Source organism: Antedon bifida, chromosome 2, assembly GCF_963402885.1.
Source record: "Antedon bifida chromosome 2, ecAntBifi1.1, whole genome shotgun sequence".
In the NCBI taxonomy this organism is placed as follows: Eukaryota; Metazoa; Echinodermata; class Crinoidea; order Comatulida; family Antedonidae; genus Antedon; species Antedon bifida.
The window spans coordinates 2633741-2656621 of record NC_136227.1 but is presented as its reverse complement, the minus strand read 5'-3'; the positions used below and the strand labels follow the sequence as shown (position 1 = coordinate 2656621).

At 33.7% G+C, this 22881-nt stretch overlaps 2 protein-coding genes and 1 pseudogene across 4 annotated transcripts; 1 reads left to right on the top strand and 2 right to left on the bottom strand.

Annotated features, from left to right (window-relative positions):
* Positions 1 to 6572: 6572 nt before the first annotated feature.
* On the bottom strand, positions 6573 to 9739 carry LOC144834974 (uncharacterized; annotated as a pseudogene). 2 transcript variants are annotated; one of them, XR_013611030.1, is made up of 2 exons: positions 9650 to 9739; positions 6573 to 7968 (listed from the first exon to the last, which is right to left on the bottom strand). The product of XR_013611030.1 is annotated as an uncharacterized LOC144834974, transcript variant X1 (transcript). The 2 variants fall into 2 exon arrangements; XR_013611031.1 differs by having other exon boundaries at positions 6573 to 7964; positions 9650 to 9713.
* Positions 9740 to 10236: 497 nt separating this feature from the next.
* On the top strand, positions 10237 to 13044 carry LOC144835737 (uncharacterized). The gene is made up of 3 exons (XM_078690820.1): positions 10237 to 10413; positions 10709 to 11633; positions 12749 to 13044. The coding sequence occupies exons 1-3, from the start codon at positions 10255 to 10257 to the stop codon at positions 12877 to 12879; spliced, it is 1215 nt and encodes a 404-aa protein (XP_078546946.1). The 5' UTR covers positions 10237 to 10254; the 3' UTR covers positions 12880 to 13044.
* Positions 13045 to 18345: 5301 nt separating this feature from the next.
* Positions 18346 to 22877, bottom strand: LOC144835749 (uncharacterized). Its single transcript, XM_078690835.1, has 9 exons — positions 22694 to 22877; positions 22103 to 22200; positions 21459 to 21616; positions 20912 to 20983; positions 20345 to 20414; positions 19919 to 19995; positions 19448 to 19529; positions 19250 to 19327; positions 18346 to 19038 (listed from the first exon to the last, which is right to left on the bottom strand). The coding sequence occupies exons 1-9, from the start codon at positions 22734 to 22736 to the stop codon at positions 18925 to 18927; spliced, it is 792 nt and encodes a 263-aa protein (XP_078546961.1). The 5' UTR covers positions 22737 to 22877; the 3' UTR covers positions 18346 to 18924.
* Positions 22878 to 22881: the final 4 nt, after the last annotated feature.

Below are 22881 nucleotides of genomic sequence, written 5' to 3'. Positions count from 1 at the left end.
ATACTGTTTCTAAGTCACAAGCCAATCATCCAATTCCAACTGGTAATGTTGAACGTGAAGTTCATATCCCTGTTGTTGCCACGGACAATAATGGAAATATGTCTAACGCCCAATCCTTGAAATGTTCCGATGCTGTTTTAGTAGATAAATTAGTAGCCAGAAGTCCATGTACTATCGTTAGAATAGGCTCAACTGAGTTAGGTTGTATCTTGGATACAGGGGCTGAAGCTTCAATAATTCCGTCATCGGTCTATAATAAGCAGTTAAAGTCAATTGTTGGAGAGCTGGGATCTGTTAATGGACTTTTCATGAATGTTATCGGTGTTTGTGGGGTGGAGGTTCCAATCGAAGGATATGTAGAAATTCCCATTGTTATAGGTGAACAAAAGTTAACTGGTAGCTTTTTGGTAGTTTCAGATGCTGTCACTGTAACTAATCATAGTAATGAATATCCTGTTTTGATTGGGTGTAACATTTTACGCGAATTACAAGGTTTCCATCTATTACGTGATCTTTCACAGGTAACAGCTACACATGTTGATGCTCCATGGAATAGAAAGGCTGAAATTCTTTTGCAAGTAGATGAGGATGAATCAAGTATCTTAGTTTCTTTGCAACATTCTGACGTGACTGTTCCTTGTGATTCACATTCAGACATTGTTGACGGTAGTGTAAAATCTGATATTGATGATTGTAAATTTAGTGACCACACCCAAAGTCGACTCGTATCCGTCGGTTCTGTGCGTAAGTTATATGACATTAATCACTCTTATTCTAATTCTTTTTGTGGTACCGAGTTAAATTCTGAGAGCCAGCAGTTACCGCCTGGGGTAATTATCAACGGTAACCTTGATTGTGTGGAAACTCAACTAGTGACTAACCTATTGTCCAAATATAATCATGTTTTTTCTCATAGTGCTTTTGATGTTGGAAAGTGTGATGTTATTCCTCATGTTATCAATTTAAAAGATGAAACTCCAATTAGACTACCATATCGTCGTATTCCTCCTCATTCTATATCAAGTGTTAAGTCTATGTTACAAGAAATGTTAGACCAGGGAATAATTAGGCCGTCCAAGAGCGAATTTGCAAGTCCCATTGTGTTGGTCAAAAAGAAAGACGGGTCTTTGCGCATGTGCGTTGATTATAGGAAGTTGAATTTCCAAACGTTGAAAGATTCATTTCCTCTACCACGCATTGATGAGGTTTTAGAAGTACTCACTGGGTCTTGTTATTTTTCTACCTTAGATTTATCTCATGGATTTTTCCAAATTATAATGGCAGACGAATCTATTAATAAAACTGCATTTAGGGTTCCTTGGGGACTGTATGAATTTGTTCGTATGCCGCAGGGTCTGTCTAATAGCCCGGGAACATTTCAACGTGTAATGGAATATGTATTAGGCGACATGAATTTGACTCAGATTGTGTTGTACTTGGATGACATTTTGATATTTTCTTCTTCGTTTAAACAACATTTATCTAGATTAGAAAATGTGTTGTCTAGATTGTTTAAGTATGGGTTAAAGGTTAAGGGCAAGAAGTGCGATTTCTTTAAGACGGAGGTAACCTATTTGGGTCATGTTATTTCATCTGCTGGAGTTGCTGTAGACTATGGGAAAATAGAAAAGATACTGACCTGGCCAACGCCAAAAAGCATTACTGAACTTAAATCATTTCTGGGACTCTCTTCATACTATCGAAAGTTTATCTGTAATTATGCCAAAATTGCTGCGCCTTTGCATTTGGTAACCCGGTTGTCTGACACACAAGCGGGGAAGGCCTACAGGTTTCGTTGGACTGAAATTGAAGAAGCTGTATTTGTTGAATTAAAAAATGCTTTAACTAAACCCCCAGTTCTTGTATATCCCAAATTTGATGAACCATTTGTTATTGAAGTAGATGCCAGTTTGAAAGGTTTAGGTGCTTGCTTGTTGCAGGACTCTAATGGTTCTCTTCATCCAATTGCTTATGCAAGTAGAAGTCTTCGTGGTGCTGAATGCCGATACCCTGATTTATCGAGTTTTAAGTTGGAGTTGTTGGGGCTAAAATGGGCAGTGGTGGATAAATTCGCTTCTTACATTCAGGGTTCAAAGGTTACCATTTTTACTGATCATAATCCTTTAGCGCATTTAAAAACTGCAAAGCTTGGCGCTACAGAAATGAGATGGGTCTCTCAGTTAGCTATGTTCGATATTGAAATCAAATATAAGCCAGGTTCTAGCAACAAATGTGCCGATACTTTAAGTCGTCGTCCGATTAGCGTGTGTACAGATTTTAAGTCAGATCTAGGAGTTATCGCTTCATGTCTTAATATATATGTTGATTCTCATCCCTCAATTAATAAGTGTAAACCATGTATTGAGATTGATCAATCATCACGTAGTATTAACAAGGCATTGTCTATTTTTCCTTCTTACTCTCATGAGCAGTTGGCAGAATGTCAGAAGAAAGATAGGGAATTGGGAGAAATCTGGAAATTATGGATGGAAAAATGGTGTCCTGGTGACCGCTACAATACAGATAATTCTAGAATGTTGGGCTGGTTGAGACAGTGGACAAGTTATAGAGAGATTTGTGGAGTTCTGTATAGAGAGATCAATGAAGATATCCATGGTAAAATTCATCAATTGTTAGTGCCTACTAATTTGCGCAATCTTTTTATAGATTTATGTCATGATAAATGGGCTCATCAAGGAGTTCAACGGACTATACAACTTCTAAAGCGTCGATGTTTCTGGCCAGGTATGAACGGTGATGTACGTACGCATATTTCCAAGTGTTTTAGTTGTGTATCTAGTAAAGTCCCTACACCAACGGTCAAACCCCCTCTTCGTCATATTCTAGCCTTTCGTCCCGAAGAGATTCTTGCTATAGATTTCTTAAAGATGGATCGTGGAAAGGGAGGCTATGAGGACATTCTTGTTATGACTGATGTGTTTAGTAAGTTTTCACTAGCGGTCCCATGTAAAGATCAGACGGCTGATACAGTGGCTCGTGTATTGAGAGATAATTGGTTTTCCCATTATGGTGTGCCAGCACGGTTACATTCGGATCAAGGTAGATCCTTTGAGGGTAAAATTATTCGAGGTATATGTGGTCTTTATGGCATGACAAAATCTCGCACTACGGCGTATTGGCCTGCAAGTAATGGGCAGTGCGAACGTTTCAACAAGACCTTATGCAGTTTATTGCGTTCTTTAAGCCCGAAAGATCGACACAAATGGCCCGAATTGCTGCAGCATATTGTGTTTATGTATAATTCCACCCCTCATACCGTTACAGGTGTAACACCGTATCTTCTTATGTTTGGTCGTGAACCATTAATTCCATTAGATCACTTTATTGGAGGTGCGGAACAAGATTGGTCTGAGGATTATTTGACTAAAGAAGCTGATCTCATGAAGAGGGCATATGAAGTGGTTTCACGTAGAATCAAATCAGCAGCAGCTAAAGAAGAGCATCGTTATAAGTCTTGTTCTCCGAAGGAAATATTAGAAATTGGTGATCGGGTTTTACTTCGCCGAAGACATTTTAATACTAGACATAAATTGGCTAATAAGTTCGAGGAGCACTCATATATTGTTGAGACTATTAACAAAGAAGCAGACGTTTTTGGTATCCGCTCTGCAGTTGGGGGTCCTTTGAATTATGTTAACCGCAGACGATTGCGATCAGATCCTAGGAGTGTGGTGGAAGAACCGGTACATTTTGATTGGAATGAGTGGTTGCCGTATGATGGTCTAGAAGCGGATGTAAACTATAAAGATGAAAGTTGTGAGTCTGAATCTGACGATGATGTTGAAAGTTTTAAGATTGTTGTAGATGTGAATTCTGATAAACAAATAGATGTTGAGCGTGATGATTCGGGAGTAATTCCAAGGCGATCATCTCGTTCTACAAAAGGTGTTCACAAAAATCGATATCGTTTACCCATGTCCACTCTTCAAAAATAAATTTGTTTGTTTCGCTCCTTTTGGGTCAAAAGGGCATCCAAGCGGGGAAATTGTAATGGATCGGAAAGCTTCCGAAGTTTCTTATACCTACATTATTGGTGGCGCAATATATTGCATTGCATTGCTATTGTTCACTACTGGTATTCGCGGGCGTATTTGCATATCAGGTGAATGATTATATCGAATAGGCTGCGTGAGCGTTGGTTCTGCAGAAGTTGTTTTAGTTGTTGTCTGAGTAAGACATGTTATATACTGTATTTCTTTTAAGTGTGGATTCTCGCCAGTACTGTGAGTAGATAATTATTTTCTATACAACCATAATGTTTTACAGTATTACTCCATGTGCATAACCGAGTTAAGTTGTTATCGTTCATTATTTGTAACGACAATGAATTCACTGTTTATAATTTCTCTTTGATATACAGCTTTGTCTTATTAGATAGCATACATGTTGAAGTTAGTTGTATCACATACCATGTTGAAGTTAATTGGATAACTTACCAGGTTGATGTGATTAGTAGTATGAAATTGGTGTATTGGATCCAGGTATAAGTTCGTTAAATGTTATATACAGTAATACTAATGTTATATACAGTAATACTAATTGATAATTAGTGAAGTGACCATATTATAGTAAGCTTGCTTGTGATTGTTTTTATTGTTGAATTATATTACACTGCTGGAAAAATAATAATTATGACGTTGTTTTATATAGGGTTTGTTCCTGTTTAGAAAAATAAATGATACAGAGTAAATGCAGCCTCATCTTGCGTATTGTTTTGTTGCATGGGATACATGGCTTCACAAACCAAACCTTAATGGTCTAAACCTAGCAAATCAATATTAAGGATTCCCGAACCACGACATTAATAGAACATAGACATATTTAATATCAATATATTCTGTATTTAATTTTAGTAGTAAAAAAATGATGGGGGGGGGGGGGGGGGGGTGTGGGGTTGAGGGAGTGTGCACCACTAGTGTTCCCCAGGATTTCTGTTGTTATTCTTTCATTTTTATGATAAAAATTATAGAAAATTAATATAAAAAATACAGTATTTTGAATTATATAAAATTTAAAATTTGTTTAAAAGGTCATTCTATGAAAATAACCATCTTTTGGACATTGTATTATTTCCTGGGAGTATTGTTAAATTTGATCATAGAGATTACAGCAGATTCAGTAAAAATACTCAAAATTAGATGATCTGTAATTTTGTATGAATGGGTCATAGGTCATCCACAATGATGAATGAGATTTAGAATGTGCATTATTTATATAATATTGGATATTGTATACATTGGAACTATGGGTTGTTGTATTAAACAAAGACATCAAACAGAGCAGCATACTATTTCCTTAATAGCTACCTACTAAGAAATAAACCTAAAAAATCCCCCAAATTATCATATCATATCATAGTACTATATTTAATAGGTGATTGTTTGAATTTATCTAGGCAAATTTCATAAATTTTACAGTAATATAGGAAAATTCCTCAATACAGTTTCACATGTGACGTTTTTTACTATGTCTGCAAATAATCATTAATTTTTTGAAGAATTTGGATGGGGAGTAGGGGGGGGGAGGAAACATCATATCACTGTCCATTATTTAAAAAAATATTGGATATTGTGGGGGTGGGGGGAAGGAAACATCATCATATCACATATTGTCTTAAGCGATTGACGATACTACTTATGACAACAAATGACAAATATAAAGTATAATGCATTATTCATCGTATGGTTTGATCAAAAAGTAGATTATGTTGGAATAATATTCATATAAAGCATACATAGTACATCAAAAACATTGGAACATTATTCAAATGTAATTACTCTGTTGATTAAAGTGTTGTTGAAAGGTAAATGGATGCAGAATGACAATTTTACACAATTGGTTTTTTTGGTGGAAAGGATTTAAGTAATCACAAAAAAAGTAGATGAGGATTTAAACATTTTTAACATGGTTTAGAAATAAAAAGTGATTTTGGAAAGTTTACATGTTGGTTTTTGGTGAGTAATTATTTTAAAAGGCCTTTAAAAAAATGATTTAAAAAAAAACCCACTAGCATTGCAAACCTTTGCTTAAACAAGGAAGCAAATTTAAAAAAGCACATTACAAAAAAGTTGAATCCAATACAGAAATTGACACCTTTTATAGAAAAGTAACTATTTAAAAAAAATTACAACCAACAAACATTAGGTACTTAAGTTGCAAATATTATGAATCTCATTAGCTAGGTTTGAACTTTTGTCCATTAAACTTCAAGTCCTGATAGACAGTGGTGTTGATTTAATAAATACTGGAAATAATTGTTAAAGGATGTCTTGAATATTCATTCATACTACTGATGGTATACAGTTTACACAATAAATAATACTATAATCTAAAAAATTACTTTTAAAGGATTTGAAAAAATTTCAACAACCAAAAGCTATATAATTTACAATATAATAAATTTTATAATAAATTATTCTATTTATTATTACACATTTACTTGTTAATTTCAAATATAAATTGCATCTATATAATTATTATTTTAATCTTCTAGAAATATTATGCTATACATCTACAATCATACAATATAATAAATTTTCTTTTAAAGATGTATTGTCCCCCTGAAAATATAATTCTTTAAACAGTTTTTGTTGAATATGCCATTTTAATGTCAAAAATTGGATCGAAAACAAATTTATGTATCTGTAATTTAAAGCAAAAAATAGTCAAATTGGCTGCCAGCCAATGGATTTTTGGTTTAATTTAATCATTTATTTTGTCATTTTATTTTTCATTTTTTTATTTGTTTTCATTTTTTTTTTACGGAAGTGATTAACTTTATTAAAACTACAAAATAACCTATTCAAAATCTGATTTAATTAATCTTCATTTTTTATGTTTTGGGGGACAATACATCTTTAATTACTTTACTTAATGCACAATGAGTTGCTAAATCAAACTTTGCATTTTGAACCAAAAAAAGAATATTAAATTAATTTTTCTTTTTCAGAGCATTGCTTATCTTCTTGCTTGGTGTCCGATGGTAATTGGTTTAGATATCCCAGCGTCCTTATCGCTTGATACTGATCTGGGATCTCCATAAGAACGTTCAGAGCAAACGCAGCTTCCGCATATTTCGATTTAGTATAAACTTCATGAAAATTTACAAACTGAAAATTATCAAACTTTCGCCTCGGTAGATTATCATCAAAATTGACAAGGTTGTGCCACGGACCATCCCCGACGCCGATAACAACGATACTAATAGGGTACGACGATGCTTCAATGATCGCGTTTGCCGTTAAGTCTTCGTCTTTCACTTGGCCGTCTGTTATTATCAAAACTATATGGTACGACCGCTTTTCTTTTACTATTCCTATGGCTTTGTGTATAATCGGTGCAAAGCTTGTTGGTCCTCCAAGAGCGACCTTTGACACCATTTCGTTGTAATGTTCAAGCACCTCCATAAAACCGTTGCATGGGGTACCATTTGATTTAAAAGGGAAGACGTTCTTGTCTTTAACTTTTGCATCTCCAAAACCGTATGCAGGGATTAAGTGATCGGAATCAAAGTTTTCAAGGGTAGCACCGATACAAGCGATCACTTTTTGATATGGGTTAAACAATTTGCCGTTTACGAGTTCGTGAAGACAACGCGCATTGAACGTTTTCCGTCCTTGCCATTCGTTACTCGCGGTAAAATCCACTGCAATGATGATATCGCTTCTTTCCATTCCCGCTTTTTTAATAGCGAACGCGACTTCATCATAAGTTTTGAACTTATCTGCAAAAGCAGTAAACGTTTCGCATTCGTCCTGTTTGAAACCGAGACTTTCAAATAAACTGGTCTCGGTGAATCTAGTTTCTCGTTTACTCGATATTTCATCGTGTTCTTTCTGATTCTTAGGCTGGTAGAAATGTATCAGGACAAGATAGAGAAAAAATCCTGTTAGAAATAAAAGAGCAGACATATTGACCAACTATCTCAGTCATCGCTTGACTTACTATCTGAAAAGAGAATATCAAACAATAAATTCTACAATTTATTCATATTACAGATTGAAAAGACAGTTAAAAATGTAAATTATTATTAATGTTACAAGGAACATTTTCGCCAGTGTAGCATAGCAAAAAGCTATACAAAACAACCTTAATGCTACACATTTTGAAAATTGTGTAGCAAAAAATACAATACAAAACTATGTTTCTCGACTTATAAATCAGTTTGATTAGCAATATTGCTAAACAAAATTTTTAAATGAAAATTTTCCCCTGTGTTAAGACCTCCAAAAACTCCTAAACAATCAAATTTATCATTAATCCAAAATAATACCAAGGTTTATAGGTTTATGGCGTTGTTACCATGGAAACCTGAACTAAATGGTAATCTACTTGAATTTGTCTTGGCACTAATTGGTTCTTTTTCAAACCAAGCTACTGCAAATATTGGTTTTGTAAATGATAGATGCGATTATCAAATTTTATTTCATTTCTAATCTATGTTGCACTTTCTTTTCGCAGTGAATACGTTATAACCTTGTAATTGGAAATTATGTATGTTCATATTTAAATTAATCTTATTGAAAGATAGGACATAATTAAGTTCAGCACTTTTCATAACTTTTAGGCACCTCACACTGCCTATTAAAAATCCTAGATCCACCATTGTGTATGACTGATGGTTTTACCGGACCGCAAAATAAAGAAGTTTGTGATTATTCGACTGCATGTAGGCTACTTTAGTACTGTTAATTTTCATTTCTACAAACAGACTATTAATATTATATTAGTATTAGTATGTTAGTGCTTCCGTGTTAAAGAACGTGGATCTGCCCCTGCTGGACCCGCTCCTGCTGGACCCGCTCCTGCTGGACCCGCTCCTGCTGGACCCGCCCCTGCTGGACCCGCTCCTGCTGGACCCGCCCCTGCTGGACCCGCTCCTGCTGGACCCGCTCCTGCTGGACCCGCTCCTGCTGGACCCGCCCCTGCTGGACCCGCCCCTGCTGGACCCGCTCCTGCAGCAGGACTAGCCCCTGCAGGACTCTGCCCCTGCTGGACCTGCCCCAGCTGGACACGCCTTTCCTGGACCCACCCTGTCCCCTGTAACCACATCCTTCCATGCTGTAACCAAGACACAGTGCACTTAATCGACTGTAGTACTAAATACACAACACAAAGCCATACTACAAAGGTTAAGTTTATGCAAACATTTTAGTACTGTGTCCATCACACTACTACGATAGAAAAACATATTGAAAATCAATTTACCAGCAGCAGGTCACTCAATATATCAGGTCAATAGTCACACTAACTCTCTCAGCTCAACATCAGTTGTGCAAAACCATACAACACAACCATTTTAACAGTGTTGATTCCAATTTTAGTGGTAAACGAATTATTAAAACAAAAATTTACCCATTGATAAGATCTATATACTGGAGTATCCGGTATTATGTTTCATCTTCATAGAGGAAGTAAAAGGCATACCATAATTATGAATTAAATTCCTCCATCATATGGCTGTCCATCCATTCCATGCTTCAATTCATTTCATCCGGATAACCATAAAATAGGAGCTGCATCAGCTCTTATTCTCTAATTATCTTCTCAAAAATCTGACGTTATACACTCTGTTTTGAAACGCGTATTTATTTAAATAAAGCAAACATATAAATGTATATATACTCACGGAACTATTTTCCAAAATGCCGGATTATCAGGTGAATTGAAAGAGAATGCATCTCCGGTGTTTGTGTTGCCTTCTTTGCTTACGATAGTGATAGTCTGATCTTATCTCAAAACATAAACAAGGCGGTAGATAACTTGCTTAGCATCCACCCGATAGAGGGCGGCAATATCATTTTTAAATTAAACAGATAACATTTTCCCTCGCAATAATTAAATTAAAATATCATACATAATAATTTTAATAATGCTATATTTAATTGATGTTTAAGTTGTAACAATGGGATACCTTGCATTTATGCTTAGTTGGATTTATTTATATTATTTAGTGTTCAATGGAAATATTTTAATAATAATCAGTGCAGGCCCATATGGGTGATGCTGATGGGGTTTTTTAATTTTTTTCTATCCAATGAACATTAAAATGTCATATTCAACAAAACAAATTGTTTAAAAAATGTTTTCAATAGAACATATCAGCTCAACATATCACAAAAAAAATGAATTTTCGTTTGATCAGCCGAGACAAAATGTGAATTGAGGGCGCTATACAATAAAGAACGGGGAAAATCACAAAAATGAAAACACGTATCCAAGTTTTTCACAACTATGGAAATCTTTGTACAATTTCTGGTATTTTATCTGTTTCTAGGGGTAACATGTATAGAGTCGATACGAAAAGTTGAATCTAATCAGAAAAATGTACATCGTACTCATATTTTTAACAAGTTACACAAGGCAGACGTTAACCTTTTGTGGAATAAAGAGGTAAAGGAGGCTAGGCCTAGGCCTATTACTAGCTAGCTGTTTACTCTCTTTAGCAGCAGCACCCAGACTACTACCAGCCACTTCTAATGACTGACAACAGTCAACACAACAATGATTAGACTAGGCCTACTAGTAATACTTAATTACTAATAGCGTAGTAGAGCTAGTTAGAGTTGGCATTAGGAAGGAAGTCTAAAGGAAAAAGAGTAAAATATTAATTTTATATTCATTATTGTATTTAGGCCTATAGTATATATGTTTACTTTATAGTTTATAGTATGTACTTTTTTTTTAGATATTGCAGCAAATGAAGAAACCAATACATTCCAACGCAATTAATACACAAAATACAGAAAGTACTACAAACAATTATTTTAATATTAAAGAAAATTATGCTACACAAAAGCCTTTGAAGAATTTACGAAAAAGACAATTTTTTTTGGTTGGTTTTCCTTACCAAAGGAAGTTTAGAAAACTGGATTTTGAGGCTGACCATCAAAAAATATCAGGAGATGTTGTGTTACAAAATACCAAGAAAAGTGGAGAAAAAAGAACATACAGTAAACAAACTGGGAATCGACATCACATGGATAAAAGAGAGGCCAATGATGTGCTTCCAGACTCTAAGGAAACTAAGGACAAGACACCTTCCATTAAACCACCTTCCAACAAGCCACCAATGACCACAGTAAAAGAAGCTGAACCTACAACCTCTACCATAAACAAACATTACAGTACATCATTGGATGATAACACTATAGCACATACAACAACACTACATAAAACAACAGAAAAAACACCACATAAAACTCCACTACTTAAAACAACACACACAACACCACATTTACATACTGAAATGAAAAGTAAATCTAGCAGAGCCATACGTAAGACATTACCCGTCACTGCTATTCCGCAACAAGGTGTTACCACGAAAAAAACCTTACATGGCGCCCCCACAGACGGTATCCACTCAAATGTGGAAGAGCTTCAAGAACGCAAGACCCAGTGTAAAGACGGACACTGCTTTTTGTCGAATGCCCCCGGATCGCGATTCAGTGACGGAACTTGGGCCGTTGCCAGTATGATGTTCATTTTACTGTTGTTGACATTTTCTGTATTGTATACAGGCTTGTGGAAAAAAAGAAATAGTTTTATTTACGGATTTAAAAACAGAGATGATGGTGCTGCCTCTCAACAGTTTAATAAAACTACCGTTTCTGGTAAATAACAATTTTTATTTATAATTTATATTGTGCATAAAAATGTATCACAACAAAAAACGGGTTAGTAAAGGCCGCTACATTGTCTTGTCATGATGTAACCCAAAGCATGTTTTGTCACATGCGGCTGTTTGGCCAATCACAAGTCAGGATCTGATAAACACACAGTATACTCCAAAAATATAATTTTCTATCATCAATAGTACAAAACAGTGACTTTACAATGCATTTTATTGTATTACAAATATCATCAGCTGTTTATACATATAGTCTATTCTAGCTCTGCTAATTTTTCTGGCTGTTTTACTTTATCGTTTAGCTTTTCGTTTTTTTTTTTGCATCTCCATTGAGATCCAGCCACTGATACCCACAGCATTGTCATTTTTTCAGTATTTTGCATTTTTAGTCTATTCTATTAATTAACACAGGTTTTCATCACTACTCTTGCTCAACTGGCATTTACATTAATAATAATTACATTTACATAATAATACCATTTATACATACACTGTAATTACAATTATTACATACTGTATTGATTAAAGAACATGACGGCTGTGAAACCTAAGCCATCCTTTAAGGTCATTGGTGTAGCATAATAAAAACAGAACATAGCGGCAGCTGATAACACATGCTATCTCACACCATGTTATAAAAATAACCATTGCGTTGATATTTCAATGCTTTGCTTCGTTGAATATAATACATAATTGCACAAGCACCTCAGTGTCTGCAATATAGTTATCAATAGACCAACTTCATTTCAACACTTCTATGTTATTGATGTACTAAATAATTGTCGTATTTGATTTGGACTTTTCCGCATAGTTTTTCCCGTACTTATTTAAAAATGGAATATTTTGAGTGTTGTGATTGTTCTTAACGAAAAAGCTTGCGTTGTTAACGTTTTTGATTCAAATGATTTTCTGTTGAGCACAATCCGTTTACAATTTTCCGTTCAAATATAAAAAGTACTCAACGAATATTTATGTGGACTACGAAAGTTCCAATCAAACACGACAACTAGCTATAAATAACTTAAATTAAGATTAAACATTTATTTTTTGGTTTAGTAACAAGTAAAATAGTTTGCTTATCTACTTTTTTTCCTTTAGATGTCCTGAGACGATTGAACGTAACAAAAAAGAAGGAAATGATTCGGTTAAAACGCATGTTTGGTGGTAAATATAACAGAGTACCCTTACACGAAGGCAGTGATATTGAAGAAGATGAAAACAGTGTGTAGTGTGACAACAAGAAGAGACAGCTTTCTTTCATCTCTCAACATTGAAGCAATAGTCTTGTAGATTTGACAGTTGTATTATGTAAAGCTCTGTCTACACTATCAAACTAGTTTGACAAAAAAAGTGTGATATACCCAAATATTGAAAGTGATATGACATCATGTCCATATGGGCACATCACGTGACATTTTTTTGTCACATAAAGTTTAATAGTGTAGACAGAGCTTTAGTAAAGCTGTCTTCTACACTATCAAATTTTATGTGACAACAAAATGTGATGTGCCCATATATGGACATGATGATGTCATATCACTACCATATGTGGATACATCACACTTTTTTGTCGCATAAAGTTTTATAGTGTAAACAGAGCTTTAGCTTAACATTTTAAATAATTCCGGTACTCAGGTCACACACTGTTGGGTTCACCATTCAGAATTTGAATATTTTTACTTTGCTATTCTCACTGTGAGAGTTGTATAGCCAGTGTGAATGGTGGTTTACATAGTTAGTGTACATACTGTGGTATCTAAAATACAAATGTTGTGATGTGTGAGAGGAGGGGAAGGAGGCGGCATGATTTGAACTATACAGTATCTGCAGATAATTTTTATAAAAATCAATCAAAATAGGACAGTAATTTAGTACAATATTAATTATATGACCTTTTTAGTATTACTTAAGCTCTGTCTACACTATCAAACTTGTGATGTGTCCATATATGGACATAATGATGTCATATCCCTATCATATTTAGGCACATCACACTTTTTTTGTCAAACTTTTGTAAACATTTTTAATACTTTTAAATTTTTATCCTGCAGGCCTATGTCTTTAACTATTTGAATTTTATATTTATTGTTTTTATAATAAGTGATTTTTTATTGTAATTTTGTTTTAATTTTTTGATTGTATGTTCTACATTTCTGAATGTCTTTTATATTTGTATATTGCATTTTATTTTTCTGAGTGAAACGCTTTTGTTAAACTTCAATCTTTCGTTTGATTGCAATAAAGTTCTATTCGTATTCGTATTCGTAAACTAGTTTGATGGTGTAGAGAGAGCTTAACACAGGTGTAGAGACTGAGAGGAATAAGATGAACGTGAGGGAGCCAATGAAAGAGGACATGTATTTTATATGTTATGCCTTGTTGATTTCTCTAAATGAAGTACCATTATTTTATAAAATAAATAAATAAAACTAAAAAGAGAGATCTGCCTTGATAGAGTGCCTTTGACAGATCAAATGACATATTTGTTTAATATTTAAATATATACTGTTTATTTTTCAATTTATATGGACAAATATTTACACTATATACATTAATTTGATATATGTTAATTTGTATAGCTCCAGGTAGTATGTCTCTGGGGTTAAGTTTGAGGTGCCTATAATACCAACAGTACATTGTTGTTTAAAGTAAATACTGATTATTAAATAGTGGGTATGATGATACCATACAGGTACAACGATTTACATCAAAAACAAATATGTATTACTACTAATTAGTATCGGTAAGATTGTTCTTCCAATGGAGTGGTATATTTAAAGCTCTGTCTACACTATCAAACTTTATGTGACAAACAAATGTGATGTGCCTTTATATGGTGGTGATGTGCCCAAATATGGTAGTGATATGATATCATGTCCATATATGGGGACATCTCATTTTCTTGTCACATAAAGCTTAACTGTACTGAATATCTTTCAAAAGCATGTTTTAATGCTAAATTTAAAGTCTCATCTGAAATTTTGTTTGTTTTCTTTCGATTTCTGGGTCTGTCATTGTAAAGTGCAATCATTACAATATTTATGTACATAGCAAATCTAGTACCGTATATGACAGAGTATATTCACATCCTGGAGTATAATCCCACCCTCTCATTTAGGCTAAATTCAGATAAGAATTAATACAATCCACTGTAGTGTCAATCCAAATATAATCCCACCCCATAATTTTCATTAATACTCTGTCATATACAGTAATTATAAAATGTTGAGACATATGAAACTTGATTGATTAAAATACTGAAATAAAAAAATTACTGTGCAGTAAAAAAAAAACTTTTGGGAAAAAATTTGTTGAGAGTTGGTGGACATTGATATAATATCGATGATTTGTTGAATTATTATTTTGTATAGCATGAATATTAAGAGTATTAAGTAATTTATGTTTTGTTGAAGAATTTTAAAATGAAAATAAGTAGCAATATTTTGTTGATAATTTGCTGTGGAGGCAACTGTTTTTGTCTTTTTTAATTTTATTTTGTATTTAAAATAATTTACATTTGTGTGTAGGCCTACTATTATAAACCCCCACCCATCTATTGTATGTTTTATTAATGTTTTGTTATTGTAATATATTGTTATTGTAATTTTAATGAATGATTTCACAAGTTATAACTCTCCCAATGTTCAGTCTTAAAATAATTGTTTGCAATTTACAAAGGGAAGGGGGTTACTTGGGGAGGGTTGGTTAATGGAGTGTTGACGACGGTGGTGATATCAAGTTTTCATGAAAACAATTGTATAAATGCAATACATTTAATTGTAAAAATATAATAAAAATAACCTTCACCTATGCTTTTATTTAATTTAATTTTGTGGTGTTTATTGTTTGTAAAAAATATTTAAATTGATGTGTAAATATGAAAACATAATTTTGAATACTCAGTAATAAAAACAGTATTATATTAATACTAAATATATATATACCGGATTAAATTATATTGTTAAATTTATGTTTTTTGTCTAATTGAATTCAATGTGTTTATTTTTCTAAATTATATTTGTATACTGTAAATTACAATACAATTGATTCTTGTACCAACGTCTTCTGATACATACAAGTGTGAATACTGTAGAACCTCTATTAAGGGGACACCTTTAGGACCCAACAAAGTGTCCCCTTAATAGGGGTTGGCCGTAGTGTTAAAACATATATAGCATTCATTACACAGGAAGGTGTTCCACGAATAGGGGTGTCCCTGAATATAGGGGTATCTACTTAGGGGTGTGTCCCTGAATATGGGGTATCTACTTAGGGGTGTGTCCTTGAATATAGGGGTATCTACTTAGAGGTGTGTCCCTGAATATGGGGGTATCTACTAAGAGGTGTGTCCCTGAATATGGGGGTATCTACTTAGGGGTGTGTCCCTGAATATGGAGGTATCTACTTAGGGGTGTGTCCCTGAATATGGGGGTATCTACTAAGAGGTGTGTCCCTGAATATGGGGTTATTTACCTAGGGTTGTGTCCCTGAATATAGGGGTATCTACTTAGGAGTATGTCCCTGAATATAGGGGTATCTACTTAGAGGTGTGTCCCTGAATATGGGGGTATCTACTAAGAGGTGTGTCCCTGAATATGGGGTTATTTACCTAGGGTTGTGTCCCTGAATATAGGGGTATCTACTTAGGGGTGTTCCCTGAGGAGGGGTTCCAGTGTCCCAGAGGAGGGGTTCTACTGTACGATATTAAGATAATCAATGTATAGTGTGTGATTGGCACTTCCTTTTGTATGATCCAACAAAGTTTCTATGTAAAATGTTATTTCTTGAATAAATAATCTTTTAATATCAACCTGTGCTATATAATTTGTTTAGTGTGTGTATTAATAAAACATTGAACAACATAATTATAAATAATTACCATATGTGATTGAGTTTAGTCTTAAGCTCTGTCTACACTATCAAACTAGTTTAACAACAAAAGTGTGATGTGCCTATATATGGTAGTCATATACCCAAATATGGTAGTGATATGACATCATCATGTCCATATATGGGCACATCACATTTTGTTGTCACATAAAGTTTGATAGTGTAGACAAAGCTTTAAGAAACATTAATAACAAACAAACAAAGCAAGTACTATACTTGGCAAAATACTCAGTCATAGGGTATGAGATTATAGTCAAATTGGATGAACAATTTAATTAAATTATGTGGGATTATATTTGGTCATCATATGTGACCTGCTCTGGCAAAGTGAAACATAAGTCGAAAATTTAAATTTTTCAGATCTGTATTCTATCTGGTAGGAAATGTTATATCCTTTACAATGATACCAAACTTAATATTTAACATGAAGGGGATCCTGAGATATTGTACGTTAAGTCGAAGCATGTATAAAGAAATATACAAATAACAGTTTTGAGAAAATCATGATTGAATGTCAATGTTATTTTATAAAACAACAAAACAAATTAATATTTGTTAATCTAATAGTGTATACTTTCTAAGTATCACACATTCACAAAATATGATACAATGAAATGTTTTTTGATAGGATATTGATTACAGTGACAATGTATACAAAAAAATATTTCCACATTCTATGTTAAGTACATACTTGTGTTTCTTTTAAGCACTTACTTAAAATGGTAAAAAAGGGGATAAATTAATGTTTTTACACTAAAAAAACTGTATCATTCTTTAAAAATTAATTAAATGTATACAATAAATTAAGTTATATAACATTAAATACCATTTCTTGAACTACTGGATTTAAGTACGTTCTTAAAAGTGTACTTAAATAATTTAAATTTTAGTTGTGTATAGTGCCTGATGATTAGATAACAAATACAACTTAAATAACAATATGCGATTGCTTTAATCAATTAAATAATGGATATGTTAAGCACATACTAATGTATTAAGTTTGTTTTAAGCATTTACTTAAAATTGTGTAATGTTTATGAAATTATGTTGGTGTATTAGTGCTTAATAATCGCCTACAATAACATTAATTAATACAATACTTATGTAAAAGCAATAAATATGGTAGGCCTATGTGGTATGTAGGCAAATAACAGTGCCACCTAGGCCTAGCCTACCTATCCTAGCTAGGCCTATTTGCCCTGCTACTAACCTACCTAGCTAGCCTACCTACGCCTAGCTAGTCTAGTCTAGACCTGCTAGCTAGGCTAGGCCTACCCTAGGGCTAGGCTAGGACAGGTAGGCCTGGCCCTAGAAGGACCCAGCCTACTAGAGTCCAAAAGGCTACTTAGTAGGCCTAGCTAGGCTAGTCATTACACTGGCTGTAATAATTTAATATCATAGGTCCTTTGCTACTTTCATTATGTTGGTATTTTTTAGTCATTGTATTTGGACTAGGCCTAGGCCTAGATTAAATCCATCGATTATCCTTAATCTGAATTGTTTACAATCTCCTCTCCGCGTAGAAAGTAAACAGGTCAAAGGTCATTTTAAGGATAAGCCAATTACAGTACTGTATTTCTACTACGCGCTAGCCATTACGTGGCGTATCCTTGACAACGGATTTCTGTTGTTTATAATAATTCACGTCAGAGAAGCTTTTTACCTCCTCTAATTCCCGCTGAAGAAGCCAAAAATATTGAAAACCACTTGAAATACCCACTGAATATGGTTTATGAATATTTAAATTTTCAGACTCTACCATGTTTCTAAAGGTAGCTATACAAATATTTTCATAAACTGCACAGTTTTCTAACAGTGTTTCATGCACTTTATTTCATTTTTTTGCAACAAAATGAAATCAAGACAAAAAAGGTACTCATTAAAATCACTTATTTAGCCCTTTTATAAACTTAATTCACACAAAATGAAACTTGATCTTGATTCTTAAATAGTTGTAGATTCCAAAAAGGGGAAAACCCTATTTTCACCAAGATAGTGATTTTTAACGTATATAGTACTTCTATAGGTCAATACACTGAATAAAGATCAGCGAGTTATGTTTCACTATGCCAGAGCAGGTCACATATATTAAACAGTCAACTATTCAAATAACAAAATACCTACTGTATTTGGTTAAAAGTAATAAATGACTAAATAATAGTATATTGCATTTCTAGTACAATACTAAAGGTCACTCTCGCAGTGCTACAGAGTGAATGAGATTAGCCTTGCTAAAAACAAACAAGTTAATTAGCATATTGTTACAGGTGGCATGAAATACAATAGTGTTATTATGAATCCAGTTTGGTATCAATTATTGGATCAGAGGTCTCTCCAATAAATTTATACAAGTGATTCATTTTTGTATGGAAGTATTTCAAACCTTACGAGTATTCCTGATGTAATAGTGATTTCATATAATGTGAGATTTCTTGACAATCTGAAGATTGTAACATGCTCACTTGCAAGTTTAAATCATTCTCAACTTGTTTTTTACCCTACAAAATAAAAGATGCAAATTTAAACATAAGAAGTTCCACACTTGATTAATTTCCACAAACAAATTAAAAATAACATTTAGTATACTTTGTTCTGTTTATTGAAAGATATTGAAAAATTGTCCAAATTAAAAGAGTTTTTAATAATTTAAAAAAATGATATAATGCAATTTTTTTCGTTATTGACTGCAAAAACAATTGTGTAACTTACAGCAAAATAACCTACGGGATTTGGCAGCGATGGTAGGCCCAGCTGATCAACGTAAGGATCCTCTAAGACTGGATGTATCTTAGAAAAGAAACAAGAAAAATGTGTTTGTTAAGTATACAAATACTTATACAATATTAAAAATACATATAATAATATAAAAACTAGTTTATAAAATAAAATATTTGAAAGTTAACTTACTCGTATACCATCATTATTATTTTCAGCATCCCCAACGTCATTTTCTAAAGTTGTTAACTCTTCTTCTTTTGCTTCTATCAATCTTAAATCAAATTTTAAGGATCAAATAAAATTCTGAGGACAAACTTTTACGCTATCGTCAAACTAGGACATTAGTAATTCATGGTTCCCACTAGAGACGCAACACAATGACGTAATGCAACATAAGGGATTCGACCAATCACAAGCGATGAACTATTCAAACTGTCGCTTGTCATTGGTCAACTTGCTTGCGTCTCTGTCTTTGCGGTGCGTCCTAGTGGTTAACGTTATTAAAACTGCGAAATGGCCTATTCAAAGTCTTTTTGAAAATAATCTTCATTTTTCATGTTTTTGGGGACAATACATCTTTAATGATAAAACATTTTTAGTAAGGACTTATCGTTTCTGTTTATAGATTTCTCATTCATAATAATACTGCATGTGACCTACTTTTCCATTCGTTCAATTTCTTCATCCAGTGCTTCAGATTGTTCTTTTGTTTCTACAAGTGTTTCTTCTAAAATATTCTGAAACAATAGACAAGAATAATAAGTAAAAGATAAAATAGTCTTGCAGAGAAAAGAGGATAAAACACAGTTGTAGTTTTATGAGATTTATTGGTATAATTTTCTCCTTCATTAGTACTGTACCTCCATGGGCCAATGGCTAATACAAACCCATGACGACAAGAATAGAAAGCCTCCTGGTAACTGGTCAGTTTTACGAAATTTTATATCTACATTACAAGCTCTGTCTACACTATCAAACTTTATGTGACAACAAAATGTGATGTGCCCGTATATGGAAAAAAGTAATATTGGCCTGATTGACTGGGTCAGTAAAAAATAGCCATTATAATGACCATTAAATACTTACACATTGTTGTTGTAGTTTCATGTAATCTTTCATAGGTGGTACTTTCAAACTTGTTAGGTTTCTAACTATCCTAATGGATAAAAGAAAAGAAAATAGAAATCATAGATTATAAACATTCCTTACCAAGGGTTTTATAATGCATGTGTACACTGATCAACTGCTTTACGACTCATCAGAAGGACGAGGCAATGAGTTTAAAGTATCTTGCCTAAGAATACAAGTAATATGGTATAAATAGTTTTCGAACCCATGCCTCTCACGATATACATTACTATTATGCCACATCACTATAAAAACTTGGTTGGTTGGGTCAAGGCAATCTAACAACAGGACACTGAGCTTGCCCTGGTAAGATAGGAACTCGTAACAGTCCTTTGATCTTATGTAAGGCTGCAACAAATACTGAAAGTACTGTACTATGTACATATTCTCTGCGGCACAGTGTCTGTTAAAGGGATGTGGAACTGATCATGTCACAGCCACAGATAAACCCTTTGATTTCCGGAGCTCAGCATTCTGTTGTTAGATTGCCTTGGTTGGGTTATGTCGATCAAATCATTGGCCTACCTCTGTTTCAGTTGGCCCAGTTGAGCTTGTATCTCCTGGTATGAAGAGTCTTTGACTTTTACAAGGACACAGCTACAGTACCATGACAGACAAAAGATAGAATTTTGTAAATATTATTCTATTTCTACAAATATGTAATCTTCACTATAAGAGATTGTATTTTTGTTATTATACAATGTTTTGCTATTTTTCATGTATCCATACACATGGGTTACCAAATGACCAAAGTACTAGGAAGATTTAAAACTAAAATTAAAAACCAGTGGGTTTATTTGGGTACAGCAGATCTGACAACATTGTACAAGACGATAATTCACTTATTATTGACGCAGGGGTGTGTAAAAAAACCTAAATGGTACGTCACATCAAAACAATGGTGTGTCGATATCCGTCACTTTACCACCCCATCATATCATGAACAACATGGTCACAATGTGTCATTATTCTTCAAAATGGGTGCGTTTTTTATGCAGGGGTGCGTCATGGTATTCATAAGGTATGACAAACATACACACCTAAAAAAGGTTCCTTTTCTCCATAGTCCTACCTGATTACACTGTCCAATATTGTGATGATCTGTTCTTGACTGGCCTTTGTCATCACTTTCCATCGGGACAGCACCTTCCCTGATACCATCTTTTCCTTGTACGGTTCTATAGTTGTGTTGGCCCTGCTATTTGGTTGGCTATTTTCAGTACTTAATATCTGTAAATTTAGAAATCAAACCTACTAAATATGTGAGATTTTCAGTGACTAAATATGTGTGATTTTCAATGTCTAAATATTTGAGATTTTCAATGTCTAAATACAGTATGTGAGATTTTCAATGCCTAAATATGTGAGATTTTCAATGCCTAAATATGTGAGATTTTCAATGCCTAAATATGTGAGATTTTCAATGCCTAAATATGTGAGATTTTCAATGACTAAATACTCAGCTGAGAGATTTTCAATGCCTGTGATTTTTCATTGTCTAAATAATTGATTTTCTTTCTCTAAAATATGTGACCTTTTCATTGTCTAAATATGTGATTTTCATTCTCTAAAACATGTGACATTTTTGTGATAAGTGATGGATGTATATATTGAATGAAGTGCTGATCTGAACCTAAGCCTTATTAATACCGTATATCTTATTTTGCATTGTGAATTTCATTACTTTTTTAGTCCCACAGGTAGATTAACACAAACCTTTGTTGCTGGGTGGTTTTTAACAGCAGCAGCACTAACCCTTTTTTGTTTTTTTCGTGACGCATTTCCATCTTTAGTTTTCTTTTTTCTTTCTGTACCTTTGTAAATACAGTAATTGATTGATTACTCAATGCATTATCAACTGAGTGATGAGACCTTTTTTGAGAAGTTAAACTAATAATATTAATAACATGTACGCCACCAAATTGTCTAAAAAATATTAATTAAATAATTTTTACATAGGCCTAGCTAGGCCTAGGCCTAATAATTATAATAATTAAATTTGAAACAAACATTTTTAATGTTATAATAACACCTGTCTAATCTAGCTAGCCTACCTAGTCTAAACTGGTCTACTCTAGGCCGTTATGGAGTAGGCGACGCAGAGTAGGCCTAGCTAGCAAAATAAAAGTTAGTTAGGCCTATCCATCTAGGCCTATCTACCTAGGCCTATAGTCGGTGTGTGACCGAAATGGCCACCGACGGCGACTGAAACGGTCTAACAAACCTGAAACTAGGCCTAGCCTCTCTCCAGGCTAGGCCCTACTTTTACTTAACTTGTTTGCTAATGTAAGATAATATTCAAGCTACCTTTACTGACATCTGTAATGTTACTACGTGCAGTTGGTTTCATTTTGATGCTGTCGATTATAGATTATTTCGCTAGCTAGGCCTATATTTTGTAGTCTTAAATTTGTTTTTACCGCTAATTTTCTTCTCTACTCTCCATTTTTCAATTGGTTGAGCAGTATACTCCCTCTCTCGTTCGGCTCTGATTC